At 42.1% G+C, this 24662-nt stretch overlaps 1 protein-coding gene across 4 annotated transcripts in view; it reads right to left on the bottom strand.

Annotated features, from left to right (window-relative positions):
- Window positions 1-24662, bottom strand: part of ZFYVE28 (zinc finger FYVE-type containing 28) — a 51362-nt gene that overhangs the window by 6287 nt on the left and 20413 nt on the right. For all 4 annotated transcript variants that reach the window (XM_078385576.1, XM_072989934.2, XM_072989935.2 and 1 more), the window contains 5 exons: window positions 4137-4277; window positions 3136-3273; window positions 2582-2784; window positions 1996-2085; window positions 1615-1704 (listed from right to left, as the gene is read on the bottom strand). In XM_078385576.1, coding sequence (XP_078241702.1) covers window positions 1615-1704; window positions 1996-2085; window positions 2582-2784; window positions 3136-3273; window positions 4137-4277 — 662 coding nt within the window. The remainder of the gene's footprint in view (window positions 1-1614; window positions 1705-1995; window positions 2086-2581; window positions 2785-3135; window positions 3274-4136; window positions 4278-24662) is intronic.

The raw sequence follows: 24662 nt of genomic DNA, 5'->3' as shown, positions 1-24662 counted from the left end.
TCACAAACAGTTTTGATGTAGGATGACTTTCAGCCTGTGGGGATTTGCCTTTGCTTTATACCTTCTGAGCAGTTAACTCCGAATATTTCCATAAGGGCTCTCTCAACAAAAAGCATGCAGCACCACGCCTCAAGGCGGAAACACAGTAATGCACTTTGTTCATGCCTTTAACATACATTCCCAACACAAGGCAATAATGGTAACTTTAATCACTTGCCCAACTAGCTTTCGTAGTCACCACCATCCTTTAGACAGGGTACTTATCCAATCATGATGTAACTTTTCCTCCCACAGCCTATTCTGTGCTGACACCTACTCAAATTCTCACTAGTACCTTGTTGCCCAAGAGTCAGACATCATCTTAAGAGATTTTCATCTACTGCCTGCAGAAATAGCCATGACAAAGTAGCAGAAGTACCTTCTTTCCAACGCAAGCATAACGCTTTGAAAAACCACCAATGCAATCTGCAAACTGGAGCTCTACCAATCCCACATTGCAACAATTGACTCAGTCAAGATCAAAAGTGATACAGAAATAACTTTCGACAGGCCAACAGACTAGCCTTTTGGAGAGTGTGCGAGAAACATGGAGCAGAACACTAACCATCCATTTATGACAGCTCAGTGATTACATAAGCTACAAGGAATACCTAGAAGGCAGAACTAAGGAGGCCCCACAGGATGTCCACAGATCCACTCCTCCAAAGCAAGAAGTGTAGCCTTCTGTGGTCATGATATCCATAAGAAATACTGCAAACAGAGCATTTACACAAAAAATAATAAACAACAGCATGAAATCTTTTTTTTCACCCATAAACCCAGAGCAATCCTTAGATCCCAGAGAGTAAGGAAGGGGGGGGGGAGTTCAAACCCTCTCATCCCTGCAAGATTGGATGTGGGCAGGGAAAACAATGTATGTACATGCACACACATTCCACACAGGGTTGAACCAAGAAGGCTTGTTGCATAGTGAGCTATATAAATTATGAAGTATGACAGAAGCCATGGCAAATAGGGTCACACCTGCTTAGTTTGTAGAGAAAAAGGATTCCACACATTGGACTCTGCTCTGTGCCAAAGGAACATACCGTAAAAACTTCAACAGAGCAGGGAGCCCAAGACAAAGCTGAAGTAGTAACAGCTCCATTTACACCTGCAGTGGGGAACATCTACAGGTATGTGGGAGATAGGCTGCCCAGCTGCCTTGATCCCATATTTCACTTTAAAATGAAGTGTGGAGAAAGAACTCACCTTGTTTTTCAAGCAAACTTTTTTTTTCAGGTGTGCGATCTGGTTTACAAAAAGGGTGGCTGCTCTCTATGCATTTTGTTTTCAAGTGAAGTCACACTGTGTGTCTTTGTTTGCCACAACTGCAACTGCCGAAATTTTACGGCAGCAGGTGATGTACTGTATTTGGCACATGCACTGGATGTTGCTCACTCAATTTATGCTGTGTGACTGAACTCCAATTTATTCTGCTAAGAATATATGTCTGTCTTCTCAACTCTGACTCTGGAACTGGCATGTCACACATTTTGAAGCTCTGGGCCTATGATATTCTATGTGACTGTAAGGATCTGACAGCCACAAGAGAATGAGTAAAAAAGCACATACCTAATGATGGCCAGGCGGGGGATGGTGAACATCAATTGTGGCTCGTACCCATCAATCATCTCCTGAGTGATGTAACCAAGTTTCAGAGCTCTAGATGAGAGACGAAGGAGTACAGAATGAGAAACAAGGAGGGGAAAGCTCTCAAAATACCACACCAGCAAAATAAATAAATAAATAAATAAATAAATAAATAAATAAATAAATAAATAAATAAATAAATAATCGTCATCATCCCAGATGGGAGCTAGATCAATATTCCCATAACAAAAAGGAGTTTGGGCAGGTTTGCTTCACAAAGCATGATTTTAAGCTGTCCCAGCAATAGATATTGCTTGTGTAAAACAGAGAGATCCTGACAAGAGACCTTGGCAGAATCCTTACCTGGCCACCGTTTCAGAGAAGAGTACAACAATCTCTTGCTGCTTATAAATGTCTTCAGGTGACTTCACGGAGACTAAAGATGACACGTAGCTGGAAAAGAGGGAAACTCTGAAACTCCTTTCAACCCTTTTATCTAGCACCTGTTATGCAAGAAAACCCCAGAATATAGCCCCCACACTTCCAATTTCTTTTGCAGCTAACAATAGGTAGCATACACCTATAACGGTGCTGATCCTGTTCAGAGACTCCTGTCGCCATCCCAAAAGCCACTTTGAGTCCAGCTAGGATACTGCTTAATACTGTTCCCTTAAATCAAAAGAGCAGCAATTAGAATTGCTAGCCATGTGCTCACATAGCACCACTTTCTGTTCCGTAACTCAGTTGAACATATTATCCAACAGGAGGCCAGTGGCCTATGATCCTGTTGCTACATCTTGGGCCAGAATACTAGAAATAAGAACTCAGCTACCATGCTGGATCAGAGTGACATCCTGCCCAGTCCCACAGGAGTTACCTAGATGCCTCTCTCTGGGAAGCCCCAAAGCAGGAAAAATACTGGTCAATACAAAACAAGCTTACCACATACCTCAACTCAAACTCAGCAAAAAGCGTATCAAAGCGGATCAATGCCCTGCAGACAAGGTCTGAATAGGGCCCAGGTTGGTTCAGACTTTGCTCCCGGAGCACCATGCGCACCAACTCTAGGCTGCACAGTAGATCCTTGGCCAGAGGTCGCAACCGTAATCCATCTGCTTCATCCACATCAATATAGGTGTGTGCCATCAGACACTGAAAATAGAGAATGTGTTGACAGCTCAAAAACACTCCCAGTCCTTTGGCAGGCCACCACTCTATAAAGTTATTTCCAGGCTAGGATGAGCACGTTGGCAAATTCCAGGAACAGTCCCAGGTTACATCCCAGTAAAGAAGCAAACAACATTCTCCAGTGGTTCAAAGTCATCCACTCAATCACAACTTAGGATAATAAAAATACAAGGGTTCTAAGCCATGACTAGTGTAGAAGCAGAAAGGCACCACCTGGCAAAGCATTACAGCAAGCCCCATTTCACCCCTTCACATCTGAATGCAAGCTGACTAAGAATACGAAGCAGCCTACACGCTCCCAGTCCCTTGGCTAACCTCAGCAGCAAACAGCATGTGGTTTCGGAGACTGTCCACTAGAAGTTCTTCAGGGAACTTGATTACATAATCACGACTGTGACGTTCCTTGGGGATGCACTCATCCATGATCTTCTCTACGATGGCCAGCAGATCAGCCTTGCAAAATTAGAAGAGAAAGTATGATTCTCAGCACAAACACATTCCATTGATACTCAGGGTGTTAGCAGACAGGAGATCAATCCCTCCAAATGTATTATAGAAGGGGAAGGGAGATTTTGGCATGTTCTTTACCAGCATCTCCTCCAAAAGAAGAACTTAGCGTTAAGGATTTAGGCAGACAGAAGAAAAAGTCGAATGGTCCTTTATTTCCTGTCGACAGGAGGTAGGGAAACCAAGCAAAATGAAGACACCAAACTACACATCTCCTTTTGCCAGGAGTGCCCCCATATTCCACCCCTTCCCACTTGCAACTGAGAGGTAGATGCTTACTTTTCAAACAGAGGGAATTATCTGCAAAAATAGCAATGGTGTGCTGCCCCTGAGGAGGCACCATATTTTCACAGACTGTTAAGGATCAATATAGGAATTATGACCGACAGCACTATAAAGTTACTATTGTTTGATGGCATCAGCCAGAAATATTACTATAGAAAGAAAGGTGACATACAGGGAAAAACGGAGAGTATAATTAGACTAAGAAAGACCGTGCTACTTTACTGCTGAGACACCTGTGTGAATGCAATTTAAGGTGCAGCTTGGATAGGATGGAGAAGCAGAATTGCTGTATGCAATGTCTGTGTTTCTCCCCCTCTCCAAATGGGGGTTGATTCCCTTCACACAGGTTCACTAGGTGAACAATAGAAAATGTTTGCACCTTGGGATCAATGCATAATGGAGTGGGTGGGGTGTCTGTTCCTCTTGTCTTTCAACACTGCACTTTAAAATTCCACCCCTCCTCTTCTGATCCATGAACTTCAACCATATCTTCTAGCATGGCCCCCGCGAGGAGAATACTTTACCTGACTAAGATGCAACTGGTTTAGTAGTGCCAGGTATTGCTGAGGATCTGTCTCTACATCCAGACAGTTGATCTGCGTTACCACCTGAGTCACTCGTTCATCAGCATAGAAAAACTGTGACAGCAACCTGGAATCAGAACGCTGAGCAAACAACAGAAGATGGAGATCATTCAGAATTGTTCCTATGAGGCACTGGAGCTCACAAACAGAAGACAAATTAGCAGCCATATTTCAGGAACACACCACTTTGGACTGCAGGTAAGGGATTGTGTGACTGAATGCACCATGATACATATAAATTCTGACACAACCACACACACCACAGTTATGAGAAGAAATGTTAGCCTAGGTTTCTCCCCTAGCGTGCCTATAGTCGATGTGCACAATTTTTTTTTCACAGATGAAGGTTCAGTCATGAATCCCCACATGCAATCTGAAAGGGTACAGTCTAAAAATATGTTTATTGCCTCACGGTAACTGTCTTAGATACAACTGCTGCAATCACTTGCAGAATGTTTTGTAGAAACAGCTTTGGGAATTTTGGTGGAAATTAACTATTTAAAAATTTGCAGTTGAATAATTAGGTGCTGAAATGCCTACTTACTAAAATGCTTAGTGCAGAGGAGAGAACATTTATAACAGGAGACAGACATAAAGTTGGTTCAGGAACCCATCTGGCCCAGCAGCCATCAGTTGTTTCTATGAGGTTCATGGTAGGAAAAACATCAAGTCTTTGCTGCCGCACCTCCCCCCCATATGGCCTTTGAGTACAGAGGTCATTTAGCTATCATAGGTAATTCCTGTTGATAGATCTATCTTCCATCTAATCCCACTTTAAAGCCATCTGAGCCCACAGGCATCATCACATCTTATGGCAGTAAATTCCTTAAGTTAATTATATGTTGTGTAAAGACGTCTATTACAACTTCCCAGATGACATCAGAGCTGCATTTTCAGTATGGGAAGGTAGAACAGGGAGGAACTTTGAATGTTCAGACATTGTACACATCTTAAAGCAATATCTTTTATGGCAATCCATCATAGAATATATTTAAGTTGATCCTGAATTATCACAACTAGTCAGGCAGGTAGGATTTAAGCCAAGAGTAAAACAGAAGTCACATCCAGCTCAGTGAGGCATACACTTACACACTTGACCAATTCTGTGCAATTCAGATTTGAAGAAAAAGAATAATAAAACTTTTCTAGATGAAGAATGCTAGTGTGCCCCTCAAGGCTTACATTGCACAGTCAGGAACAGCAGAACTTGTAGGCACCAAGAATCCCTTTGAAATATGGAAAGGAAAGAGAGGTGCAAGGACCCTCAGGGGGCAGATTTAGACTCTGCAGCCTAACATTCCCCACCCCTGTGATAAATCTGCATTGATGAGTTACTTCCTGTGACTTCCAATGAGTCCTAGAGACTATTTTTATGGTAGGACAGTTAAATTGGCTTGTGTGTAGTACATACATCTCCTTAAGACATTCAAATAAACACTTGTCTGATTGCCTATGATAAGTATTCATTCAAATTTAGTTAGCCAGGCAAGGAAGCTATAAATGCTCTATTTTCCTTCAGGTGGTTAACATGGGCCAAGCCAGAAACTACACAAGTTTTCTGGTCTTATTTACCTAGAAGGTGCTAGACAACAGATATTGAATGTCTTAGCACAAACACTTCTTTATCTATTTTCCTTTTTAGCAGAATTAGAAGAAAAGAAGTAGAGTTAATCCCTGGGTAGACCAACATCCAACCTGCTTGCTTCTGGCTCTACTGATTGGTAGGGATTGTGTGTGTGTTCTGTGCCACCTTACAGTGACCCTAATAGGGTCTTCTAGGTAAGTGAGATAGTTAAGGAATGGTTTTTACCAGTTCCACTCCCTCAATATGGCCAAATGGGGACTTGAACACTGCTTGCCAGAGACCTAGTCCATCACTCTATCCTCTACACCACACTGAGAATCTCTGGTGGGGATTACTAATGGCTATATTCAAAAATGGCCCTCCAGCTGATTTCAGATCTCAAAAACCACACCCAGCAGGGCTAGTTGTGAGGCATTATGGAAATTGTAATCCAAAGCATCTGGAGGGCTTCCCATCCCTGGGATAAGTGATTCTTCATCTTTGCACCAAAGAGGCTGATGACTGTGCTAGAAAGGGGTAATATAGACACAAAGCAGCTCATGATCACAGCTAGGAGTTGCTCCATCATAAAAATTTGAGTTGAGTGCCACCGCCCCCCCTTGGACCACGAGTTACCCATGCTTCTATGCATATTGGCTTTTAAAGTTCCTAACCCAGCAAATCTCTCTCTCTCTCTCTCTCTCTCTCTCTCTCTCTCTCCAGTTCACACATGTAACAAAATAGACTTTTGCCTAAGCACATTCACATAACTTCAAAAATCCAATTATTTAGAAAGGGCCTCAGTATGGCATCCTTTTGCTGCTATAGATTAACCCAGTTACTCCTCCAGAATTACAGGTGTTTAAACATTCACAAATACTTGTTTATTAAAATAAGGAATGCAGTACTAACTCTTAACCACATGCCTTCTGACTGATCAAGGGGCTGACACAATGCTAACTACAGATAATTTCTCAGCAAAAGTCACTAATGTGAAATTCAGGACAATGCTATAACCAGATGTTTTTGCCTGTATAAATGAAGCTTACATATGTCAGTACAGAGCTGGACAGATTGGAGTCCTCTGTAATGAACCCCATTCATGCTCAAAACAAATAACTCTGTCAAAGAGTTGTAACTAATACAGCTCATTTTCAAATTTCCTTGCAAATAACATGGTAATTACTTCCTACAGTGTCAAGCCAACCATATATCACCTGGCCAACTCTTTAAAATGTCCTAAGAATTACACAGCCACTCCCCACCCGTTATGGAAAAAGTACCATCTTCTATTAGGCAAAGCAGTGTTTTCCTGCTGAAAGTGGATAAGACCAAGTAATGCCAGTGGTACAGATTAAAACTGCGACTATATTGTACTGGCAAGCTGAACTAGGGCCATTCAGCTTTGCTGCAGCTTGATTTACAGCCTATTTTACACATCTATTTGGATTAAGTGATCACATGGAGATGAGGATTGTTTTGGTGCCAGTGTCTACACTGGCTACTCAATCTGATGTGATTCAATCTGCGCCACAGCCCCTCCTCCTTAAATCCCTCCCAATCCCCAGCTCTCCTTTTATGGTTCATTGCAGAGTGTTGCATGGTGCTAAGGAAAAGGGAAGTTTTCCAAAGTTCTCCATAATATACAGTCACATATTGTGGAAACAGTAGTCTTCTGTAGTTTGTTAGAACTGTTTCTATTTCATATTGATTTTTTTAAATTTTTTGTCTGTCTTGAGGTGATCTAGCACAACACAAGTATATCAATGTACTGATAAAATGATCCAGTGCTAAACTTGGTAGTTTTTAAAAAAAATTAAAATACTTTTGGGGGGGGTGAATATTTATTTGTTTATTTTTTATTTTCCAGCTTTTACCCCATCCGTCTAGATTCAACGAATCTACCCTGGGTGGCTTACAGTCCAACTCTAAAACAAAATTAAAACAAACAAACAATATCAAACATAGAGATAGGTAAAGTCCAAGACAGTAAGATATAGGGAACTAAGAACTGGAAGGGGGGAAAGCCTGCCGGAAGAATAAAGTCTTCAGCTTGTTCTTAGAAACTCCCAGCGAGGGTGCCAGGCGAATCTCAAGGGGCAAGATGTTCCAAAGAAGAAGGCCCAGTTTCTAGTTCTCTCCTTCCGGGCCTCTCTCGGGGTCAAGCCCCTCAGCCACCCAGCCTGTCTAGACTGAGTGATATGAGTAGAATTAGGTGGGAGCAGGCGTCCTGTCAGGTATCAAGGTCCTAAACCGTTTAGAGCTTTATATGTAAGCATTAATACCTTGAAGTCAATGCGGAAATGAATGGGCAAGCAGTGTAAGGCTGCCAGAGTGGGGAAAATGGGATGGTATTTTTTCACCCCAGTTAATAATCTGGTGGCTGTATTCTGGACCATTTGTAGTTTCCACATCAATCTCAAGGGCAAACCCACGTAGAGAGCATTACAGTACTGTACAGTGGGGTCTTGACTTGAGAACTTAATCCGTATTGGAAGGCGGTTCTCAAGTCAAAAAGTTCTCAGGCAAATCTGCATTTCCCATAGGAATGCATTGAAAACCATTTGATCCGTATCTGCTCTTTTCCGTCCATAGAAACTAATGGGAAGCTGCTATTCCGCCTTTGACCACCAGAGAGGGATATTTGGTTTCTTTTTTTCTTAGGTCAAGAAAGGTTCAGGGAAGGCAGGGAAAAGACAGTCCAGGCAGTACAGTACCAGGCAGTCCGAAGACTGTCTCCCAATCCACTCTCTAAATGCTAGGAGGAGTGAGGAAGCAGACAGGCACCCTTTTCACTGGCCAACAGTTAACTGAAAGTTCACATTTTGCACTTTCCCTGCCTCCCACGTGGTTTTTTTCAGTTTGCAACTCAAATCTAAGTACTTAAGTCAAGTCAATATTTTCCTATGAGAGCGGTTCTTAAGTCAAAATGTTCTTAACTCGAGTCGTTCTTAAGTCAAGGCCCCACTGTAGTCTAATCTCAAGATTATGAGTGCATAGACCAGAGTGGTGAGCGCCCCAACATCAAGATGGGCACAGCTGGGCAATCTGATGAAGATGCAGATGGGTGGTGTGGACCACAGACGCTACCTGGGACTCCATGGTAAGCACTGGGTCAAGATGAATCTCCAAGCTGCGGACCACACTCTTTGAGGTGAGAGTCACCCCGCCCCCAAAAAAAGAGAGGGAGCGTCCCAAACCACTGGAGGGGTGCCCACCCTCAAGACCTCCGTCTTGTCCAGGTTCAGGCTCAGTCCATTCTCCTGCATCCATTGCAGTACAGACCCCAGGCAGTGCTCAAGGGACTAGGGAGAAGCACCTTGAGGGTGGGTGTTACAGCTGTCCAAAATATTACACCCAGTTTTGTACGTCACCAGAAAACCACCCACAGTCACACACCTCTATCCTTTGGAGAACAAAACAACTTATCTCATGGGGAAAAGTCTATTCAAATCACTCCAGCTTGAAAAATGAAGATGCCCCCATTAACAGAAAGAAAAAACTCCATGTTGGGAGCAAAAAGGACGGGACTGATTCAAATTGGCCTTTGAATTATGTAAGTTTTTAAAAAGTGAATTCATCCATTTTACACCTGCAGCGAATCCCACAGCATTTGACCATGTAGTCACAGACTAAAATCCCTGGAGATTCTTTAAATGTTATATTTGTATCTAGAAAGGGCCTTCAGAGGTTGTCAAACAGATACATTAGCACCACCATTCAGTAAGAAACTCCTTTTTCTCCCTCCAACGTGATGCAGAAAAGCCAGATGGAAAACGCAAAAGAAACCAGGAACTAACATCAGGCTGGATCACATAAACAGGAGTGACGTGGGATCATTTTCAAATTGCTGACTTGCTAGTGGTTTTGTGCAGAGCTAACAGAAGGGTGAAATCATACAGACACCTCAGGATGTGCACACACAGCCTTGTGGCATGAAGTCAGGCACACACACACCCATCTCAGGTATGCTGGGAGGGCAGGAAGCAGTCACAAACAAGAATAATCTCAGAAGCACAAACACTTCATTTCCACCAGTCACCCAGGTGCTAGCTGAGGATGCACACGTAGCAATTAAAATTAGGAAACAAAGGAAGAGCATTGCCTGAAGCAGCCTTCCCCCAGCTGGTGCACTTGGAATCTGTTGGATTACCAACCCTACCCTTGTCAGTCAGAAGATGATGGGAGTTATACTCTGGTGCACCTGGAGGCCCAAAAGCCAGTCCTCACTAGGCTCTAGGTATGACTTCCACAGGCACACATTTCCTCTTGTACTCGGGGTCAGCCCCCATCATCACACTTGATGCCTCAGTTTCCCAGCAGCTAAAAGAATAACAAAAGATGGAGGTGATCTGAACACCAGCTCCGGAAAAACACTACAGAGGAGAAGGTAGTGTTTGCTCAGCCAATTCCTCATGTCAGAAGAGGAGGAAAGCTGAGCTGTCTTACCCTTCTCATAACAGGCAACAATGAAATGTTAAAAAAACCTTGGATACTCTTGCAACTTTTTTAAGCATTCTGAGAATAACAGTGCTCCATTTGGCACAGCTTGTAGAGGAATGTGTTCAGAGCCCAACCAGGTGTTACTGTAGTTTCAGTAACCAAGGCCAGAAAACATGGATAATGTTCTTGGAGAAACACTGGTCCATCTTACCCCATTTTTTTAAGCTGGGTGATTATACCAAATCAGAATGGGTTCAGTGGCTAGGTCTAGAGGGTACTAAGTGCCTCTTTGTCAGTGAGGTGGATGGCCACTCCTGAAAAAATTGTTTTCTGAATAATGACTGTTTCTTTTCCAATGGCCAGCCACTCACAAACACCACCTTTGGGTGTAAGAGTACTCAACAGGTGGTAGCTGTGCAATTCCAGACATGTTTCAATGTTTATCTAGATCCGTTTCAATTTGGTTACTGCCTGGAATTAGGCATTTGGAACATATAAAAGGCCAGTTTTAAATCACTCACCCTTGTTCCTTATTCATTTCAAAGAACAATGCAAAGTGCTGGCCTTGCCCTTTGCAGCCTATGAAAACAAAGAGGCCAACTCTTGAAATGTCAAAAGAGAAATGCTTAATTCTGAGAAACTGGAATAAGCCCAACACATTCTGAATCAGTATGTACTTTGGGTCCTTCCTCAAAAGTTACAATAAAATGTCTAAAACCCTGAAAAGTACAGATCAATCAAATGACTGAAAAGTTTACACCAGTTTCTCAAAATTAATAATTTGCCTTTTAGCATTTTGAGACTTGATTTTCATTTTCATCTCCAGTGGATGCCAGGCAGTACCCTCCTTATCTTTGCCTTTAAAGCCTGTTCAGCAAGGGCTTCCCCCGTGTTGATGCCCCTCTGGATTCTTGTGGACTTCTGCTCTCATGGTCTCCCTCCACTGGTCATGTTATTTGGGGCTGATGGGAACTGTAATCAAAAGATCTGAAAGGCTCAAAGTTTTGCAAGGCTGTTTTACAGTTGAAGACTAGGGTTATCTCAGACTGCTGGCTTCCGCATGGGTCTACCTTCAAGTATTTCTTTGGGAGTACCATTCCCAATCTGGTATAGTGAATAAAAATGATAGACTAGGACTCTGGAGAACAGGGTTCATAAGGATATAAGAAGAGCCCTGCTGGATCAGGCCAAGGGCCCATCTAGCCCAGCTCCCTATATCTCACAGTGGCCCCACCAGATGCCTCTGGGAGCACACGAGACAACTAGATACCTGTTTTCTGATACCACTCCCCTGCATCTGGCATACCTAAGGTACCTTCCCTTTAATCCCCATTTGGTCATGGAAACTCACTGGGGACTCACTGGGAATTGGTAAAACCACTCCTTAAGCAACTCACTTACCTTGAAACTCCTATTAGGGTTGCTATAAGTAATTTCCAACCTGATGGCAGAAAACACACACACTCATACACACAACCTTAGGAGGGTAGGGCAGTGAATAACTTGAAACAAGATTTAGTTTTTGGGTGATGGTGGCATACTATCTTTGGATTGTCCTCCCTGAAGGAGAGTCATCTATCACTGGTTTTTGAGATGTCCACCCCCAACCTTGGCATGGATGTTTATATCAACAAATGCCTGTTTGTGGATGTATACACTTCTCCCTTCAACAACGGTGAGATTACGAGCACCAGACCCCCACGTAGTACAACATCTGTATGAGCAGTTGGTTTACACACACATACACACACACACACACAGAGGGGGGGACAGAGTTGTGATCTTTCCTCCCTCCCCAACAGAGCAGTGAACCACTGTGACCTTCCCCAGCCTGTGTCAGCCTCTGGGCATGTCCTAGCATTGACCCAACCACCATGTTGAACTGCCATGCCAGGAAAGGGGGCCAGCCAACCACCACCATCAGATTGGGGGCCGCCACACTGCCAACAACATGGTCCTCAGTAAGTCTTATACCTACCTTTCTTAGGCCACTTCCTGGAGAAGAATAGCAGCACAGTATTTATTGAATATTTATTCATTATTTATCTACTGGAAAAAAATCTGTGTGTAACCGAAACCATGCTGCTCAAACCCAAGCAATTCAAGGGAGAAGTGTATTATTTAATATATTTGTTGTTCTGCCTTTTTGCAATATTCTGTGTCCTAATTATATTCATTCTCTAACTATTACTTTTAGTGTGAGCTACTCTGAGAACCCCTGAAGGTTGAAGACTGTATATATAAATAAATAAAAATATTAACTGAGTGGAACTCCTGGCTCACTTAATCTTTTCTAGATGTCTCTTAGCCGGGACTCACTCCAGCTCAACTTTTTTTCTTGCCATCAAAACAAAAGTCACAAAAGAATGCAATGGTTTAGGATTTCTCAACAGATTTATCACTGACTGGCAGCCAGTTTCTGTTTGTTGCTGATCTAAACATCTACTTGGAGTGCATAACAACTACAAGGCTTACACCACACACCCATAGCTTTCATTATTTACACAGGCGTTGCAATGACCTGTACAGTCAGACCATCGTTTTCAGCCAACACACCTTCTTACCAATTATCCAGATAGCCTTTTCTTTCTCAGCATACTGAATGACACACACCCATTCCTGTGACTCTCACAGGAAACAGGGCTGAGGGTTTTATAGCTGAACACCCCATGTTTCCAGGCACCTATTCATCAGTTCTCTCTCCATGTCCTACCTCTGGGCAAACAGAATCTAAAAATACTAAAGATTTGCCTATACTGTATATCAGGAATGAAGAAAGTCTGCCCTTCCCAGTGTCAGGAACATAGGAAGACAACTTCTCTTAAGTCAGACAGTTGGCATCTAGCCCAGTACTATAAATTCTGGCTGGCAGTGGGTTTCAAGCAGGCATCTTTCCCAGCCCTATCTAGTAATTCCTGGTCTTAGCTGGTGCAGTCACCCATCCAAGGACCAATCAGGCCCAAACAGCTTAGCCATCCAGATCGGACCAGATCAGGAGCATTCAGTGTGCTATGCTCTGAACTACATATTCCCACCATCTCTTACTATTGGATGATATGAGTTGAGGTTATTTTGTTTTTGTTGTTGTTTATTTTGTTTTATTTGTAGGCCATCTGTCTTCCCAATGAGGGGACTCAAGAATTAAAAACAGAATAAATTATAAATTTAAAACAATTATAATAGTAAATAAAATACACTGGATAATTAAAAACTTTAAAAAAAACAACTTGTTCAACAACAACAAAACAGCATTCAGGGCCCCAGTTATGATTATTAAAAGCCTGCCTGAAAGGTGGGTCTTCACTTGTATGCAGTAGGGTAAAAGGGAGGCAGCCAGCCTGATCTGTCAAGGGAGAGCATTCCACAATCCGGGAGGGGCCACAGAGAAGACCCTCTCCCGTGTCCTCATCAAACATATAGGTAACGGCCAGCACTTTGGAGTGGGCCTGCAAACAGGCTGGTAGCTGTTGCAGTTACAGTACCAGGGGCATTAGATGCTCCTTATAACTATAGGAATACGGAATCCTTTAGGTTCAAAACATCTGGAATGCTTCTGAACTTGGGAGTTTTGGATAACGTTAAAAGCTGATTCCAGTGTCCAGTATTGAGCTACATGAAGTGACTTCCTGATTCGTAAAAAGAAGCTTATGAGCACCAAAAAACCAGTGAGTCTACGAGTATGTAGACAGGAATGAAGCCACACACACTCCATTACAGTACTAGAATAATTACACAGGAAAATCATGGAGCTGCACCATTTTTACCCCATATTGTGTCAGCCAACGCAAAGCACAATACTAGAACGATACAGTAAAATACCTAAACACTGGGAAGGCAGACAGGCTTAGCATATTAGGCTTCTGTCCAAATACCACAATGACAGTGTATTTTTCTTTTCTGATTATTTATGTTGGACATACATATCTAGATGTTCTATAACGAAAAATATTTGTCTACAAGCATTCTACATGGACAAAATGTTCAGATAATGATTACCTTCAGATCTGGAAACACTGGAGAGAGAAAAAATCAGCAACATGAAAACACACTTATGCCAATGTTTGAAGAGGAAAACAGAAAGGGCCAGCATCACTACCATAGAATCACAGAATCATGAAGTTGGAAGGAGCCTATAAGGCCATCCAGTCCAACCCCCTGCTCGAGGCAGGAATACAAATCAAGGGTGCAGGTGGTTGTCTGCCAGGTGGTTGTCTCAATTTCTCTTGAAAGCCTCCAGTGCTGGAGCACTCACCACCTCTTGAGGAAATTGGTTCCACTGCCATACTGCTCTAACAGGAAGGTTTTCCTGATATTCAACTGAAAACTGGCTTCCTGTAACTTGAGCTCATTATTGCATGTCCTGCACTCTGGGCTGATTGAGAACAGGTTCTGCCCTTCCTCTGAATGACAGCCTTTCAAGTATTTATTATCATAGCACCCCTCTGTCTTCTTGTCTCAAAGCTAAACATGCCCAATTCTTTAAATCTTTCCTCATACGTCTTGGTTTCCAGCCCCGTGATCTTCCTTGTTGCCCTCCTCTGAATTTGTTCCAGTTTGTTGGCATCCTTCTTGAAGTGCAGTGTCCAGAATTGGACACAGTACTCAAGATGAGACATAACCAGTGCCAAACAGAGGGGAACTAGTACCTCACGAGATTTGGAGATTGTACTTTTATTAATGCAGCCTGTAAACCATGTAATTACATAGCCTACTACCAATTCAAAGGAAAAGTTGTTGAGGAATCCTAATGTTTTAGAAGAACTTAAAAACTAGATCAGTATTCTGCCATATAGCAAATATTGTTAAATATCACTTCCGTTAACCTTTAACTTATATTAATACTTTTAATTACAAAGTATACTATGTACAATGTCTCATTACCACTTCTGGAAATTACTGACTCCCAACATTGTCACTAAGACCCTGCCTAGTAAAATGCTGTCCTTCTCTGAAAAGGACTTGCAGTCCCAACCTGGAACTAAATTTGGAGGCCTCTCAGTAACCATGCCCAATAGGCCACTTTCTTTTTGCTCCCAGTGAACTACTTCAAAGGGATCTTTTACATGCTTTAAAACAGTCAAAAACCTTCCTTACCATAAATCTGTCAAGCTAGAGCTTATTGAGAATATGGAATATTTCCATTCCATAGTTTTCCCTGCCAGAAGAATGAGGTTTTTTTCTTCAACACAGCCAGAGTCTGGCAATCTTGTCTCTTGTAGGACAACAATGTCCATCTGCAGCCTACTCAGTTCCATGTTGATGACAGCTGTCTTGCACACATTGTCTATTTCCTGCAGGTTGTCAGAAAAGCCAGGGGTCATTGTCCAAACATTCCAGGTGCCCAACTTTTAGGCGGAAGTTTTCTTGTGATTGTTGCATGGTGCAGGGTTATCGATCTGCTTGTCGGCTTTCACCCTAAACCCCACGCACCCCATGAGGTTAGCAGACCATGGCGAGGCAGCACCTTACTGGCTGGGGGCTGCCCAGCTTAAGGCGGGCAGTATCTACCTAGTGAAGTGCAATGACCTCTCCCACTGTTGGATGTAGCCCCTGGCGTCATGCTCCACACCAATCAAGCAAAGACTTGTCTCCCTATATGAGCCTGCTTGGGTGTTAAGATAATCAGGAGAGGTCTTTCTCCCCTGATGATCTTAGGTGCGTTTGGTGGGGACATGGGAGTGGGCCTTGTCTGGAACTATTCCCAGACTCTGGAACTCTCTCCCACAGGAGGCCAGGCTGGCCCCATCTTTTCTGTCCTTCCACAAGTAGATGAAGACCTTTCTCTTCAGGCAGACCTTCCCTCAGTGACTAGCTGTCTTGAGAGGGGTTTTAAAATGGATGGTTGTGCCATGTTTCTTTCAAATGTGTTTCAGTATGGGTTTCATTTACTGTTTTTGATATAATATTTGTTTAATTCTTTTCAAATATATGTACATATAATTGCTGTTTTGGCTTTTAAATATTGTCTTTTAATGATGTAAGCTGCCTTGGTTCTTCTTTAATGACAAAGGCAGGATAAAAATATTTTTAATATTTAAAATTTAAAATATTTAAAAATATTTAAATGAATATATAAATTATAATAATACTTGAACAGAAGTTCAATTAATAAAGAATTGGCTAACCAAGAAAGAAAGGTGATATTACTTTTGGTAGAAATCACTCTAAAATAAAGTGCTCCTGAAACATCAAACAAGAAGTGGCTCAGAGTCAAGATTCTGTTAATTTAATGCCCCCCCCACACAAATAATCCAACAAAATAACAACATAGAAACCAAAGCTTTAGACAACATAGTAATCACAAGTGGTCCTAAGCAGAGTTGCGCAGAAGTCTTATTGTGTGTTCCAGTGAGACTGATTCCCTAGATGCATGCAAATGACTACAGCTTTATTTCCACAGGCCACATCTTTATCCTAGAATAATCTGATATATTTCATTTATATTTCTGACAGCACTTTTAAGTCACCTGCTTATTATGGGATTCCTATATTAAAAGTACATCTTACATTAGCATGCACTGGGTCACTACAAGCCAGCCAAGCTGTCTCCAGAAATCCTTACAGGCAGGAGCACAAAATTTTCTTGTTGTTTACTCTGTAAGCAACAATTTTTTAAAAGACAAGAAAAATAAATCTAAAATAATGTGTCCTCTAATCAGATTATAAAATCTCTGAAGAAGAAGATAATCAGAGCTAGGCCTCTCATTCATAACCAACTATTATGACTGGTAAATTGAGAACAGCTATTTTTGGTTTCTTCAGTGCAAAATAACAAGAACTGGATTTTCAGGAGTTCATACCAGCCCTGCATTCATGTGATCAAATGTATTTTCGCACACTAGCGTTGATCTTGAAAATGCTTTCTCAGGTGTTATACCTGGAAATGCAACCATGGCATACAGTTAAAGCAGTTTGGTCCTACTTAAACTACCATGGTTCCATCCTATATGACTGAATAATTTAGTTATTTAAAGCTGCTCCAGGATGTAAATTTAATTTTGCGTCATCTACCCAATGTAGTGCTTGTACTAATGGGATGGTATATAAATTTAATTAATTTGATTGAGTGATTAATTTGAAATTTGGCAAGATACTGTCCACCATACAGACAGCATTAGTTCACTCCCATAATCCAGAGTACTAGAGGTACACAAACTATAAATCTCAGGAGTCTGTAGGATGGAACCATGACAGTTAACGTGGCATCAAATTTCTGTTAACTGTATAGATACACCACATTGCACTGAGATGACTAGCCTGTGCCTTGACTGTGTAGCAATCCTCCTCCATGTTCAAAATAAAAACCTGTGCATACACTTTCCCCAGGGGAAAGTGAGCTTTCTGCCTGTAGAGATATGTATCTACCTATTAAATGAAGGAAGATGAAGTTTTGCAGGCTACCAGTTATGCAGATCACACCACTGATAAATGCTAGAAATATCCTAATTTATCAACAAAATCATGGTATTTTGCTATATCTCACAATAATAAAACGACTCATATGGTGTCCTTTTTTCATCATTAAACAGTACTGAAACACTGGTATCTATTATAGAATTATGACAACTGTTTAATTACAAAATTATTAGAGGTTTTCCAAAAATATATACTGTATACAGTATATCACAGAAGTGAGTACACCCCTCACATTTCATAAATATTTTAGTATCTCTTTTCGTGTGACAACACTGAAGAAATGACACTTGGCTACAACGTAAAGCGGTGATTATACAGCTTGGATAACAGTGTAAATGTCACAGCCGTTAACGTCTAAACCAGTGGTTCTTAACCTTTGTTACTCGGATGCTTTTGAACTGCAGCTCCCAGAAACCCCAGTCAGGACAGGTGGTGGTGAAGGCTTCTGGGAGTTGCAGTCCAAAACTCCTGAGTAACCCAAGGTTAAGAACCAGTGGTCTAAACCACTGGCAACAAAAGTGAGTACACCCCTAAGTTACAATGTCCAAGTTGGGCCCAAGTAGCCATTCTCCCTCCCTGGTGTCATGAGACCTGTTAGTGCCACAAGTCTCAGGCGTGAAGGGGGAGCAGGTGTTATCGCTCTCACTCTCTCAGACTCGTCACTGGAAGTTCGACATGGCACCTCATAATAATGAACTATCTGAGTATCTGGAAAATGAATTGTTCCTCTACATAAAGATGGCCTAGGCTATAAGAAGATTGTCAAAACCCTGAAACTGAGCTGCAGCATGGTGGCCAAGACCATATAGCTGTTTAACAGGACAGGTTCCACTCAGAACAGGCTTCGCCAGGGTCGACCGAAGAAGCTGAGTGCCCATGCTCAGTGTCATGTCCAGAGGTTAGCTTTGGGAAATAGACATATGAGTCCTGCCAGCATTGCTGCAGAGGTCGAAGGGGGGGGGGGCAGCTCAGACTGTCAATGCTCAGACTGCACGCCGCACACTGCATCAAATTGGTCTCCAGGGCTGTCGTCCCAGAAGGAAGCCTCTTCTAAAGATGATGCACAAGAAAGCCCACATACAGTTTGCTGCAGACAAGCAGACTAGGGACATGGATTTCTGGAACCATGTCCTCTGGTCACGTGAGACCAAGATCAACTTATTTGGTTCAGATGGTGTCAAGCGTGTGTGGCGGCAACCAGGTGAGGAGTACAAAGACAAGTGTGTCATGCCTACAGTCAAGCCTGGTGGTGGGAGTGTCATGGTCTGGGGCTGCATAAGTGCTGCCAACACTAGAGAGCTACAGTTCATTGAGGGAACCATGAATGCCAACATGTACTGTGACATACTGAAGCAGAGCATGATCCCCTCCCTTCAGAGACTGGGCCGCAGGGCAGTATTCCAACATGGTAACGACCCCAAACATGCCTCCAAAATGACCACTGCGTTGCTAAAGAAGCTAAGGGTAAAGGTGATGAATTGGCCAAGAATGTCTCCAGACCTAAACCCTATTGAGCATCTGTGAGGCATCCTGAAATGGAAGGTGGAGGTGCACAAGGTATCTTAACATCCACCAGCTCTGAGATTTTGTCATGGAGGAGTGGAAGAGGACTCCAGTGGCAACCTGTGAAGCTCTGGTGAACTCTGTGCCCAAGAGGGTTAAGGCAGTGCTGGAAAAGAATGGTGGCCACACAAAATATTGAAAGTTTGTGCCCAATTTGGACATTGTAGCAGGGTTGTACTCACTTTTGTTGCCAGCAGTTTAGACATTAATGGCTGTGTGTTACGTTATTTTGAGGGGACAGCACATTTACACTGATATACAAGCTGTATACTCAGTGCTTTACATTGTAGCCAAGTGCCATTTCTTCAGTGTTGTCACATGAAAAGATATACTAAAATATTTATAAAATGTGAGGGGGTGTATTCACTTCTGTGATATACTGTATAGTTGTTATAATTAGTAGACTAGAAAACTTGAAATGCTTTGAGACTTAACTTCAAATTAAGACGAAAAATGAAATGTTACATTGCTTTAGTGAATAATGAGACATTTAGTGACACAGGTTGATCAGGAACTAAATGCCTTTCCTTTAAAATAGAGGAAGAGGGGATGGGCTCAATAGTTTAGTGGCAGAGCACATGATTCATACGCGGAAATCCCTTGGTGCATTCCTTGCCATCTTCAGAAATGGCTGAGAAAGACTTTCCATTGCCTACCAATGTTCACAATTTATTTGTTTATTTGTTTGTTTGTTTATTTCGTTTATACCCTGCCCATCTGGTCTTGCAACCACTCTAGTGCACAATGTACTAGGCAAGACAGACCAGCAATCTGCCCCAGTGGAAGGCAGCTTGCTATGCTCCTGTCAAGCTGTGCCTATTTATGGAGGAAAATATGAAGAGAGAGAGATAGATTTTAACCATGCAGAGGAAAGGAAAAACTGTTTCTGCTATCCTTTACAACCTTCAAAGTTGGACGCCATTTTTAAAATAGCCAAAATTATCCATAAACATTATATTGTATTAATTGATTCAATATCCGATTCATTAAATTTAAATAATTATGTGAATGAACAACATTTCTGAAGGAGTGCCAAAGAAAAAATAATTTATAACTAAGAGTGAGGGGGGGATCATGAAAATACAGAAATTGTTGGTAATTATTGCTGTCTCTTTACTGGCAGTAGGGGGAAGAGGCGCCTACGGAACCTGCTGCCTCTTTGGCTTGTACATTTTGGCTGGGAAGAAAGTGCCAGTGGTCAAATCAGAGCTGGACATCAGGACTAAAGCCCAGGTTCCCCCATCCAGAATAGAAGTGACTTGCCAGAGAGTAAGAGATGATGAGATTGCCATTAAACTAGCCTGGCATCAGTCCCATAACTGTCACTGATCATCTCTCAGTTGCTTTTTAATATACATAGGAGGCTGCTGGGGGAGGTTATCAGGAGTTTTGGAGTTTCATGTCACCTGTATGCAGATGATCCCCAGCTCTATCTCTCCTCCCATCCTTCTTCAGTGGATGCTGTCCCATCCCTTGGCACTGCCTGGATGCTGTGTTGGGGTGGATGAGGCTGAATCCATACAAGATGGAGGTCCTGAGGGTGGGGGCCCCTATTGTCCACGGTTTGGGTTCTTTTCCCTCTTTTGGGAGGGGCTACTCTGTCCACTAAGGATGAGGTGAGAAGTCTGAGCACATTCTTGGACTTAGTGCTGTCAATGGAGACTCAAGATAGCATATGTGGTCCATTCTGCCTACTTCCATCTTAGGTGGATCAGCCAGCTGCTCCCCTACCTTGACACCAGGTCCCACACCGCACTGATCCATGCACTGGTAGTCTCAAGATTAGACTACTATAATGCTTTCTACATGGGGCTGCCCCTGAGGCAGTAGGTCTGAAATATGGCAACCAGACTATTGTGTGGAGTAAATAAATACCAGCATATCTCACCCACCCTGCCTGGCTTGTCTTGGTTACCTGTTCGTTTCTGTGCCCGCTTCAAAGTGAAAATGTTAACATACAAAGCCTGAAATGGTTTGGGACCTTGATACCTAGCAGACACTTTCTTCCAGTGAGAGATCTGCCCACCCTACTCATACATCCCAGGCTAAACGGTTTAAGACACTGACTCCAAAGGTCTCAAAAGAAAAGACCAGGAATCGGCCTTCTCAGTACAGTAGTTGCCCCACATCTCTAGAATCAATTCCCACTTGATATTTGCCTGATCCCTTCACTGATGACTTTTAAGAGAATTTTGAAAATCTGGTTATTTAAACAGGACTTCCAAATATATTCCACCAACAGAACGCAGATTTTCTTCCTGCTCCTAAGTTATTGGTCCTTCCATCTTGAATGCTTTTATTAAATGTCTTTTGCGTTGTATTTTTAAGTTTAATGGTTAGTGTACATTATTGCTTATTTTATATTATTGTGATGTTTTTGTTGTTATTATCATTATTGTAAACCACCCTGAGTGGCCTCTGCAGCCAGATGGGTGGTATGCAAATTAAATAATTTAAATAATTTAAACAAACGAACAATAGCATCCTCACTTTCTCCTCATAATTGCTTTTTTAAAAAATTATAGAGGGTGGCTAGCCCAATGCTTGTATTCTTATTTTACTTTTCAAACCTGTTATCCCTTTCTACAAAATATGGTGCTTATTTCCAGATAAATGTTTTGCATCAGAACAGCAGAGAAAGCGGTTTCAAAACCACATAGGCCTGAAGTATTTCTTTCTTTTTCAAAAATCAGTATCCAGTATCTTGTTCACCTTCTTCTAAGTGGAAAGTCCTGCTGGCATAGTTACTTGGGATAATGCCAATCCCATGTGAATTGTGCAAGCAGAGAGTGGGGTTTACTTAGAGATCTATGCTTATGCAATGGCAATGCTTGTGCAAGGGGCACAATCCCACATTTCTAAACTGGGAGGAAATTTCTACCCAGTGAAAGCATAGTAAGATACTGGTCTTCTGTTGTTGTTTTTCTCAGTGACCAAAATTGTATTAATTATGGCTTGCCAGCATCATTAAATTGTGCTCATATAAATAAATTCATATATCCCTAATTCTACACCACATTCATAAAAAAATTTAACTGCATTCTTATATTAATTGGTTTATTTATCCAATGTTGTCACCAGTGAATTATAATGTTGTAATTGTAATCCTTTTTGTGCTATAACACCCTTGAAGATGGCTGATAGGCTGAAATGCATTGGGCATTTTATACCAGAATAAAGAGCACTAGATTTTGTACATTTTGGGATTACAGTTTGCCCCTTTTTTGGACCTAACATTTCTCTGATTGTACCAGTTCCTTTCATTATTATCTGCAGGCATAGTTGAAACTTAATCCAGACAAAATTGAATTGTTCCTGGTCAGTCAAAAGGCAGATCAAGGAATAGGGATGCAGCCTGTGCTGAATGTGTTTACACTCCCTCTGGAAACACAGTTGTGCAGCTTGGGGGAGCTCCTGGGTGCCCAGGTTTCAGAAGTGGCCAGGAGTGCCTTTCCACAGTTTAAAACTAGTGCACCAGCAGCAGCCATTCCTAGAGACATCTGATCTGGCCTTGGTGACACACACCTTACTTACGTATCAGCTGGATTACCGTAACATACTGTACATGGGCCTGCCTTTGGAAAGTGCTTGGGAACTTCGGTGGGTTCAAACTGCTGCAGCCAGATTATTATCTGGGGCTGGTTACAAGAATCATATAACCTCCATGTTACAGCAGCTCTACTGGCTGCTGATCCATTTCCGGGTACAATGCAAAGTGCTGGTTTTAACCTATAAACCCCTAAATGGCTTGGGTCCAAGCTCTCTCAAGTACTGTATCCCCATTTATGAGCCTTTCTCTTGGTCCCACCATCTTCACAACTATGTTTGGCAGACACATGGGAAAGGCCCTTCTCTGCTGCACTCAAGACTCTGGAAATCCCTCCCACAGAAGGCCAGGCTGAACTCATCTTTGCTGTCTTTCTGCAAGCAGACATACACTTTTCTCTTCAGGGAGGCTTTCCCTTAGTGACTGTCTGAGAGGGGTTTTCAAATGTACAGTGGTGCCCCACTAGACACTTACCCCATTAAACGATGAAATCGCTTGACGATGTCTTTTTTGCAATCGCTATAATGATCGCAAAATGATGTTTCCTATGGGGTTTTTTCATTTAACGATGATTAGGTCCCTGCTTCGCGAACCGATTGCTCGCAAGACGATTTAAAACAGCTGATCGCCGGTTCACAAATGGCTTATTTCCGCAAGACAGGGATTGCAAAATGGCTGCCCTATGGAGGATCTTCGCTGCATGAGCAGGTATTTCCCCCATTGGAACGCATTAACTGGTTTTCAATGCATTCCAATGGTGTTTTTATTTTTGCATGACGATCATTTTGCTGTACAGCGATTTTAACGGAACGCATTATCGTCATCATGCGGGACACCACTGTATTGTTGTGCCATTTTCCTTGAATGTGCTTTTAGTATTGCTGTTATCTATTGTTTAAATATAGGATTTGTTTAATTCAGGGTGGATAAAAATCAATAACTTTTAAAAATCTAATTGATTTAAATCACAATTTAAATTTAAAAAAATTAAATGATTTTTAATTTAAATCTTTTAAAAATCAGGTTTAAAATTTTAAATCGTGATTTCAATCAATTGATTTAATTCAAATCCACTCTGGTTTAATTATTTTTAAATATATGTAATTGTGAGAAAGGAGTAGAGAAAGGAGGTGTGCCATGTCCTCCCAAGAAAATAACTAACATCACAGTGGCTAAAATGAAACTTATGATTAGAATGTTCAGCAGTTGTGATACAAATATGGAGGAATTAGAAAACCTGGGAAACAAACATTCAGAAGAGGAGATGGTTTGGGTAGGAGAAGGACAGGATAAAAAGAGAGGAGAAGGAGAGAAAGGGGCAGTAGCTGCTGTTGGGTAACAATAGAAGAGAAAAAGGAAGAGGCGTGAGTAGAAATTGTAAAGGAAGACCCATCGTGGTCTGGGGAGTGGATAACTCTCAAGGGGCCAAAAAAAGGAAGCCCAAAAGGAGTGGAGGAAAAGGGAGTGTAAGAAAGGGAGTGTAAGAAAGCCCCCGTATGGAGGAAAGAGAAGCGAGAACGAAAGTGAGAGAAAGATTTGCAAGAGAGGCCAATTCCAGGGAGAATAGAAAATGCCTGATTTCCCCTGAGAGCAGTCTTGGGGAGATCCAGCTTCCACCCAGAGTCTGGAAAGACCCAGGCCACAGGCTTTGGGAACCCAACATGGGGTGGATTTTCCACAAATGAACCCATTTGTAAATGTGGATATGACTTCTATAGCTGAAGACATGTTGTGACCTGTTGATGGTTTAATACAGAATCATGCCTCAGGATCAGAAAGTGTTATAAAAGAGTAATGGAACCCAGAAAGGGAAGATTCAAGTTCTACTTTTATTAAGGAAGAAAAAGATCCTGTATCTGTTAACCCAAATAAGCCTTTTGATATCAAGCAGGGGTCATTGCCTGATCATGTTCAGAAGGGAAACCATAACGAG

Source organism: Pogona vitticeps, chromosome 2, assembly GCF_051106095.1.
Source record: "Pogona vitticeps strain Pit_001003342236 chromosome 2, PviZW2.1, whole genome shotgun sequence".
Lineage (NCBI taxonomy): Eukaryota > Metazoa > Chordata > Lepidosauria > Squamata > Agamidae > Pogona > Pogona vitticeps.
This window is presented reverse-complemented; position numbering and strand designations above follow the sequence as displayed.